The sequence below is a fragment of the Oryzias latipes genome, chromosome 5, assembly GCF_053564925.1.
Source record: "Oryzias latipes strain Hd-rR chromosome 5, Olatipes_Hd-rR_3.1".
Taxonomy (NCBI): Eukaryota; Metazoa; Chordata; class Actinopteri; order Beloniformes; family Adrianichthyidae; genus Oryzias; species Oryzias latipes.
In genome coordinates this window covers 22,022,663-22,031,804 of record NC_136241.1, presented here as the reverse complement: position 1 = coordinate 22,031,804, position 9,142 = coordinate 22,022,663, and the positions used below count along the sequence as shown (strand labels likewise).

Genomic DNA, 9,142 nt, shown 5'->3' with positions numbered 1-9,142 from the left:
TTTCTAGTAGTAGTGGTGTGGGCTTCCAACAGGCTTATTCCTGATTGGCGAGTGCTTACCAAAGAAACAATAACTCAGAATGGCTTGGACCAATTACCGCTTATTGACGTCATCTCATTCCAACATGGCGAAAACATGGCGACCTAATTGACTTCATTTGGTTTGAGGGGGAAGTAAATCATTTTCTGTGGGTGACATCACACTCTAGCTCTATAGTCAATGATCAAGATTTTAAATTTCAACGGTGAGTTTACTCCGCCCTCTCTTCCCAGCAGGAACCAGACCAACTGAAAAGGACCTCAGGAGGACTCTAAAATGAAGCACACCACCTTCACATCATGATTATTTTATTATCAAAACGTGTTACATCTCTCGCTTCTTAAATCTCTGAAAGAACAATTGAAATAGTTTCTACTTTGAAGTGAAAAACAGAACTGAAACATTTTACAAAACAAAGAACGTGTCTGGTTTTTGAAGGAACCCAATAACACTCCCTCCAAAGCAGCTGACGGGGGCTGGCGGCTAGGCCCTGCGGACGAGCACCGTGGATTCAGTGTACAATAAAATCTGTCCGTCACATTCTTTCTGTGCGCACTCAGAGAAATCCCAACGCGAGTTTAGGTCATCTTCTGTTTAAGGTGCTGGTTCATTTTGGGTCTCCACTCTTTAACGTGTCAAACATTCATGTCATGTGAGGCCCTCCTGAATGGGGGGGGGCTTGTAGTGGCAGGTCAGAGGTTTGGGGGTGGGGGGTTGTCCACGATGTGTCTAGTTCTAAAAGAGCTGCATCTGCTGATCATAGGAGAAGCTGGCAGGGGGAGTGGGGAGGGGGAGTGGGGTGTAGCAGCGTTTTGGTGCGTGGACAGTTCGAATGCCCCCCCCTCCAAACTCCAAGTCGTGGAATGCAAAGATTGGTCAGAGAAAAAAAGCAGACGTCCGGATTCCCGGATGAAGCCACAGTCTGGTGAAGCCCCGCCTCCGTCATGAGCAGGTGAAAGTGCGCAGACGTGGACTTCTCTTGGAAAGGATGCAGCACCATTAGACCTGTGCATGACCAGTACAGCAGGGGAAACCAAAACCAGTTCAGTGGAGCAGGACAAGACCCACGCCTTGAGCTGAGGGTAGTGGGGGACTGACAATCTAGCACATAGTGTCACCCCCCCCCCCCCCCCCAACACAAAAGCAACTCCTGACGGGTTTGTCCAGTTACCATGACGACAACCATGGCTGTACAATCTGTCTGCACACTGAGGACAATTTCAAGTTACACATGATTACCTGCACTTCCTTTTATAACCAAAGAGGATCACAACTTCCACTGATTGGAGTCCTACTGAAGGTAGGGGGGGGGGGTCCAGTTTTTTTAACAAAAACACAAACGGAAAAGAAAGGAAAAGAAGTTCTGGCTCCTCTGCAGCCTCAGGAGTCTTTAGCCGTGGGCTTCCTACACACCACCCGACTGCGTCCGAACGCTGGCTCCCTGCAGAGACGAGTGCTGGAACTGTTGCGCCCCCCGCTGTGGGTAATGTGTTGCTGCAGACGGCGTGGAGCTGGCCTGCAGCCCCGCCTTCAGGCTGCGAGTTAGCTGCCCCGCTCCAGGGACCGGGGTACCCTGCTCCATTTGCTGTCCTTGTCCTCTGGAAGCCCCCCCTGAGGCGCTGCCCGGCAGGCTCAGTTTCAAGTGGCTGCTGCCCTGCTGGTGTGCGCCACCTGCTGGCTGTCGCAAGTCTGAGGAGGTGGGGGTAGGGCTGGAGGAGGGAGGCTGATCCTGGGACAGTCCTGGGTGGGAGGAGGGCAGGAGGGGGTAAAAGCTGTGCCCTGATGAGGGGCTGTAGGAGGCGTGGAACGGAGAGCGAGACGTCGGCAGGAGGAGAGGGCTGTCGCTCTGCTGCTGACCGTCCTGACAAACAGACAGGAAGTGATCAACAACTAAAACATTTTTCACATTAGACAGGAAGTGATCGACAACCAACACGTTTTTACAGTTCACACAATAAGGCACAAAAGATTAAAAGACAATTCGCCATGAAAATTGTGTTTTTCTGATGGAGAAAGAAAACGAATCTCAAAATTGCATTTCTGAGTATTTCTTTATTCAAATTGTTGCGAATCAGAAGCAGACTAAATTCTATTTGTGATGCAAAAAAATAAGTTGGGCGAGACAAGGTCTCTGCTCCGAGCTCAACAGGGAGGGAAGGGGGGCAGAGTTAACTTAGAGGCAAATTTCTGATCAAATACTGCTGCTCTGCAGAAACTATGTCCTTTTTGGGTAAAAAGGGCATGATCATAATTAAAATAAATGCTGGAAATGTTTTAATAGATCAAAAGATGATCGGAGTGGGAAAAACAATAACGATAGTAAAATACATAAATGAATAGAAGTACCATGAAATGTATTTTTAAGACAAAATGAGTATTTCTACTGTTTATGGCCCGATATAATTTTTTCCGTCCGATACCGTTAACCTATATTCCCCCTGCAACTGTAGCCTATAGGCGATATTTGCCGATCCCAATACTTAAGTGTCTACAGTAACGAAAAGAGATTTCCTTTTGTGTCTTTATTAGAAATGCACACGTTTTATTTTACTGGACATCCATACATACGGCAAAGCATCTCATAGGAACAAGTATCACTTTAGAACTTTCTTATAATAATGTCTGTAAACATTCAGATCAATTATTGAATTCTGAAAATCACTGAAAACCATAAACTCTCCATGATCAGGGACCTATTGGGAACAACATGTATCGCTATCAAAAATAACATTTAACTGAAAACAGTCAATTACGGACTGTGACTGTAGGCATGAACTTCCCCATCTATAAGGGACAAACGTACATTTCAAAGATAAACTGTTTCTGAAAATAGTTAGAAGAATATCGGTAGATTCTTTAAATAATGGACCGATACCGATAAACTCAAATTATTGAAATATCGTCCAATATTGATACTGGCATGGATTTATTGCCCATCCCTAATTTTTACTCTGACAAAAACTTACTGTCGTTTATAGCTTAGTGTTCAAATATTTTCTTTCCACTTTCCAACTCTCTCATTTCCACGCTAATTAGCTACCTACTTCCTGGCCACACTCTGGAGCGCGATACAGAGCTTTAATGTGATGTCTCCGCTTTATCATGCTTCTAATATAATTCTAAAAAAATATTCAATTGACAATTAATGGTGGTGTGATTTGATGTTATACCAAATGCCCCAACATTTTCTTTGTTTTTTTCAGACGTGAAAACATCCTTTTACCTGCTGGGAGAAGCCTGAAGGGCTGAACCTGTGAGGACTCTTCCTGGAGGGGGCCACAGGTGCTGCATGCGCCTCAAACCACTCAGCGTCTGAGCATAAAATTCATCCACATATATGCAAACTGCATCCTTTTCATTGTTTTTAATGGTAAAGATGTTACTCTTCAAACCGTGCCGTACCAGCTTCTCTTTCTGAGGAGCCGCTCCTCTTGTAGATCTGCTCTATTTTGAAGTTCCTCAGCACTCGCTCCAGGTTCTGGCCCTCCCTCAGGCGCTCCACTGTGGTCGGGACCATCCTTGGGGAAAAAGCATTGAATTGACAGTCAGATGACAAGCAGAGAAAATGAACCGCTGCATTCAGGAGAAACTCTCTGATCAGTTTGTCCTGGTGTCCCTGAACTCATCGTCACTCACCATTGACTGCTGCTGTCCTGCAGCTTAGGTTTTAGTGAGGATGCGTGATGCTCCGGCAGACCCACTTCCTCCGTCTGAGGGATGGAGGGGGAGCGGTTGGAAGTGCTGACGCAGGTGTTCGGGGAGGCCGGGGGCTGCCTCCGCTGATGGGAATGAGTGTGATGGGAGTCGTTTCTGTAGTGGGAGCCAGGACGGGGGTGTGCACCGTCCGTGGAAGAGCTGCTGCCAGCCAACTCCGAGTCACGGCTGCCGCCCTGCTTCCTCTTCCGGTATTCCAGCAGAGACACCTGAGGCAGCAGATGGAGGGAGGGAGGGGGCGTCAGTACGTTTCTGCGAAGACACCGCTCCCACTGACACATTCACTGACACTTGGAGCAATGGCAAAACACATGCACCACACCGGAGTCCTGAAAACAGCCTCGTCACCACGGAAACGGCCTCTGCATCAGCGTACTCACGTCCTGACAAGACTCAGAAGGATGCACAGGTACACAGACAGGTGAAGCTCTGGGGGGAGGGGGCAGGCACACAGACGCACCACGATGCATCATCTGAACCACACCCACGACACGACACCCACCTCCACCACCCACTATGAGAATGACAGCTCTCCCCCAGCTTCATGTCGTCATGACAGCAAGGGGTTGGGGAGGTCCCCACACAGGCAGGGATGAATTGTCAGGATGAGTGGAATCGGACTGGGGGTGCATTAGCATCTGAGGGTCGGGGTCTTTGCTGCTTTTTGCCAGAAACCCTAAAGTTTCACCATAAAACTGTTTTTTTGTGACTTATTACAGTTTGTTCTCTGAACTTCAAGCTTTCTTCTGTAGTTTATTCATCAGGGACTTCAAATGTCTTCATGTTCCTACAATAGAACCAAAACTGCTTTCATCTTCAGATAAACTTTGCGTTCTTTCAATGCTAAGAACTTTTGGACTAAAAAATGTTTCACTTTGACAAAACTACAATTTAGTCTTTTCAAGAATTTGTATCCTGGGTTGAATTTCTCTGACTCTTATTCTAAAGCGAGCCCATCTTCTTCAGTCAGGGTTCGATTTGGGCCGGTTCTGTGTTCTGCCTTGTTTTAAAAACAAACTGTGGCTGTTCTCTGGTTTTCATTTCATCTGAAGAAGATCATCTCAGGAGATCCTGGGAACAGCTTTCTGCTGCAGAGCCTCTATGATGAGGAGCTGGACCCGACAAAGAATCCAAAACTTTAAAGCTGGTTTTGTCTGATGTTTTTTTTTTAAGGAGCACAGTTAAAAAACAGCTGCTGGTGTTATTTTCTCTACAGGCTAATATTTGGATGATGACATGTTATTAGGTGATTAGCAAAACTAGATTAGTGCAGATAGTATTTAAGATCCATTTTTTTCATTAAAGACATAACAGTGTTTGTTTGTTTTTTCTTGTTTTCAACAGGATGAAAGTATCCATCAAAGCACACTTGAGTATTCGTTGTCCTGTGGTCGTGAAAGTGTGACAGATGTGAAGTTTGGTCCCAAACGTGGATGGATGAACCACACACACCAACATGACACACATGGCTGGAGAAAGTCCTGGTTCAGAACTGAATGCGGGCCGGGAGGGGGACGGAGCAGCTGGAGCATGGGTGGGTGTTGTATGCAGATGCAAGGAAACAATACTGACATGCACACTTCTAGATGGATTCGTAGGGAGAATATTCACCATATTTCTTACACCTAAAGGCGGGAAATCTGCCTGTCCTGTCAGCAGACTAAGGGAATGCTGGGGGGCCTTCTGCCTTGGAAGAAAAGTGGGAGAGAAGCGTGGCAAAGAGGAGCAGTGAGGAGGAGAGCAGAGGAAGGAGGAGGGGGGGGGGGGTTAAAGCTATAGTTCAGATACAGAAACACAAGTTTAAGTGAGTGCTGTGTTTGGGGGGGAAGGGGCGGACCTGACGACGGTCCAGGTGAAATGCTGAAGACAACAGAAAAGCACAGAGCAGGAGGGGAGGGGGCAGATCATGGTGGTTTCCAGGATCAAACCTTTAAGATTCACCTAAAGAAATCACAATCAACAGCCTGAGAACTTGCCTTTTTCCTCTGAGGGGGGTTGCTGGGGTGTGGCGGCGTGCTGCTTTCGTTAAATGCCGGCCCGTAATGATGCTCCATATATGGGGACATGGAGCCCGAGCACATATCTCCCAGCAGCCCCGGTCCGCTCATGGAACTGTGTAAGTCGGCAGGGGAGAAGCCTCCTTCCACCTGAGAGGGGCGGCGCTCAGGGTGCGCCCCCAGGTTTGCATTGAGGGGGGAGCAGGTGTAAATGAGGTTGAACTCTGTCCTGAAGGCCTGCTCCCTGTTCTGCGGGTCAGAGGAAGGACATGACAGGTTTGCCGAGCTGGTCCCTGCACATGAAGGGCCTTGGGAATCTTGGCTTGAAGCCCCCCCAGGAAAAGAAAAGTCCTCTGAGGTTGTGGCCACGGGGCTCTCCAGGGTAGAGGGGAGGGACAGATCTGGGAACTGAGGCCTGGAGGCATCAGAATCAGCCTGAAACAGCTGGGAGGAAGACAAAAGAGATGAGAGGAAGAAGACTAACCAGTCTACTGGTATTGGGAGGATGGCACAAACCTGAGGGGAGACCGACTCGGGCCGATGAACCGGAGAGGCTTCAGGAGAGGAGATGTTCTACAGGGACAGGTTGAAAACGAGAAAACTTAGAAACAAATCCAAAAAATGGAAACAGCAGAAACAAGGTTTAATAAATCTTTCAAATACAGACTGAACCGTTTCTTCTTCAAAAAAAAAAAAAAAGACTTTTCATCCTAGAAACTTTCGCGCAAACTTTCAGAATAACAGGAAGTGCATCTTTTCTCATTTTGCTGGAAAAGTCTCTTTGGGTTTGTGGGTTATTCCACTCTTTCGTGTTCTTACTTCAAACTGCAGAGGCGTGTTGCAGCGGCTGGTGGGCAGCGATGGCATGGGCGAGAAGACGAGGCCATTGGACAGCAGCGTGCCACAGGGTGTGTGGAGCAGCGGGTGAGGGGAGTCCCCTGGAAGTGGTGGTGTGATGGGCGACAGCGGTTGGAGCAGGTGGTCTGAGGGCTCTGCCGTCCTCTCACTGATGTACTTATGGCGGCGCTTTTTAATTGGAGCGCTGACCTCTGAGATTTTAACCGGAAAATAATTTTTGAGGTGAAGCAGCGAACCAAACGGTTTGATTTCTGAGCGCATGGGTCTTACCTGCACAGTGTGGGTTGGGTGTGGACCTACTGCTGGTGCTCTGCTGGGAGGAAGTGGACTCTGTGCCGTCCTCCAGGCTGGCAGAGCAGCTCTCATCCTCCACCTGCTTGATCCACCTCTGCATGAAGAGCCACAACATTCAACCCTTTGCTGCATTATTTTACAGATTTCTGTGTGAACATCTTTTAGGAGAATTATTTATACTGGAGCATAAAAACAACATTAAACTGTTAGAGAAACAAAGTCCCCAGTGAACTACAAGCTCATTGGGATTCAACATAAGATGGGATCCACCCAATATATATGTCCTTAATTAGCATTAAAAATATTTGAATACATTTTCTAATGTTTAGGCCACAGTGGATCTAAAATCACACTACGAGGACTGAAATGGGGTTCTCGCTCCTTTTTATGGCTCGAATTAAACAAATATCATACAGACGTATTTTTTGATATAGAAAACAAAGATCTGAGACTAAATTAATGTTACATTCTCCATGCAGGGACCACTTCTAGAACATTTGTTGTGTTCAAAGTGGTGCACAGAGTCTGAATGCTGCTGTAGGTTTACCTTCTTGTAGCAGCCATAAGTACCATCAAGTTGAAGAGGGCGGGGCCGGCGCCTCTCAGGGTTGAAGGGCGAGCCGAAGCGAACGTAGTGTCGGGGCGCTGTGCAGATGAGCGAGGTGTGGGAGAGGCCGGGGAGCATGTTAAGCGTGGTAGCCAGCACAGTGGGGTCAGTGGTGATCTTCAGGGGGCGCTCAGCAGACACTTCATGCTGAACTTTATCTCCTCCTGGGATTTTGTCGTTCAACCACTCAGTCACGAGGTACTACGAAGGAAAAGCAGCTTTAATGGCGGCCATGTTCAGCAGAATCCCAAAATTCCTTTCTGATGATTCTGACCTTCTTGGTTTTCGGGTGCCGGAGGTTGCCTCGGTTCAAGCTGTTTAAGGTCTGACCGTCTCCGTCTGGGTGATGGCCCACTACACTGCAGTCTCCGTGGCCGTGCTCAGCGCTGTGTGAGCCCTGAGATCCCTCCTCACTGAGAGCAGCGGCCTGGACGGACGCCGCCTGTGCCAAGGCTGCTGCTGCTGCTGCCTGCTGCTGGGCAAGAGCCTGCCGCTGCCGCCGGGCTCGCTGGGAAGAACTGGAGCGGTAGCGAGATATCCGGCTTTTTGGTCGAGGCTTGGTTGGTCTGGTGGGTTTTGGGGGAACAACTGGAGCAGGTGGGTTCGGTAAGCAGCTCTTCTCTTCAACTGGTGGGGGCTCCTGGAAGAAAATGACACCCCAGCAGATGAGTGAAAAAAAAAGCAACGCGCAGAACCACGTCGAGCAGGAGCCATGCTTCTATCTGACCGTAATGTAGGTGGTTCTTCGTGTGGTGATCCCCACTCCAACATTAAGAGGCGCCGTGGAGCCTCCTGAGGGATTTCCTGCCCCGTTCTCTGTCTCTACACCTTCAGGCTTTACTTCAACCCCTCCTCTCTTCCTCCTGTTGTTGAAGGTCTACAGAAACCAGACTCTGTGTCATGAAAGCATGGCTGTGTGATTAAAAACTCGAGGAGTGGGGGGGGGGAGGGTCCCCCCCTTTCTGGAACAGTCTAGTTCAGGGGTGCTCAAACTTTTTGTAGCGGAGGGCCAAATTAGGAACTCGACATTAGACTGCGGGCCAATTTTGGTGTGGGAAAAAAACAGATAAACAGAAAAGGTTATTTTGAATATCTTCAATATCTTTAATGACCAAGTGTTAACCATTATTTAAAAGTGTTAACCAAGTGTTAACCAGCCATCCAGATGTTTTTCCCATCTGGTCAGAGGTTGCTGCTCAGATCTTCTACTTGATTGTATCATGTGATACTTATTTCTTCAAACTTTTTCTTTTGCTCTGGACAAACAATGTCTGCTGCTTTCAGCTTACATTCTTTTACAAACTCCCCGTCACTTAAACATTTGCTACGCCGGGCCATTTCCAAAGCCTCAACGCAGCTAGCTTCTATAGCAGCTTCAATGGATTTAGCCATTTTTGTGAACATCTGGTGTGCAGCATAGCCTCGTAGTTGTTGGAGCTGATTGCTTCGGTAAATTTGTCATAGTTTTTATGATGCAACATAGTGACGATTTTTTTTGAATTCTTTTTGCATTTACCTGCTTGCAGATAAGGCACATGACTCTATCCAGCCCTTGAAATATGACAAAGTAAGCATTTGTCCACTTAGCTTGAAAGCGCCTTTTCTTCTCGCCAACACAACGTTTTTCCTCAAA

At 47.7% G+C, this 9,142-nt stretch overlaps 1 protein-coding gene across 4 annotated transcripts in view; it reads right to left on the bottom strand.

Moving 5' to 3' along the window:
• Positions 1–330: 330 nt before the first annotated feature.
• setd5 (SET domain containing 5) overlaps positions 331–9,142 on the bottom strand; it is a 31,320-nt gene continuing 22,508 nt past the window's right edge. For 2 of the 4 annotated variants that reach the window (XM_023955057.2, XM_023955058.2), the window contains exons 14-25: positions 8,237–8,386; positions 7,784–8,149; positions 7,450–7,710; positions 6,879–6,996; positions 6,570–6,799; positions 6,267–6,323; positions 5,730–6,194; positions 5,365–5,436; positions 3,676–3,962; positions 3,442–3,557; positions 3,263–3,351; positions 331–1,900 (exon numbers count right to left, since the gene is read on the bottom strand). In XM_023955057.2, coding sequence (XP_023810825.1) covers positions 1,445–1,900; positions 3,263–3,351; positions 3,442–3,557; positions 3,676–3,962; positions 5,365–5,436; positions 5,730–6,194; positions 6,267–6,323; positions 6,570–6,799; positions 6,879–6,996; positions 7,450–7,710; positions 7,784–8,149; positions 8,237–8,386 — 2,667 coding nt within the window. In that variant the 3' untranslated portion in view covers positions 331–1,444. The remainder of the gene's footprint in view (positions 1,901–3,262; positions 3,352–3,441; positions 3,558–3,675; positions 3,963–5,364; positions 5,437–5,729; positions 6,195–6,266; positions 6,324–6,569; positions 6,800–6,878; positions 6,997–7,449; positions 7,711–7,783; positions 8,150–8,236; positions 8,387–9,142) is intronic. The other 2 variants (XM_023955059.2, XM_078947484.1) reach the window with 1 other exon arrangement.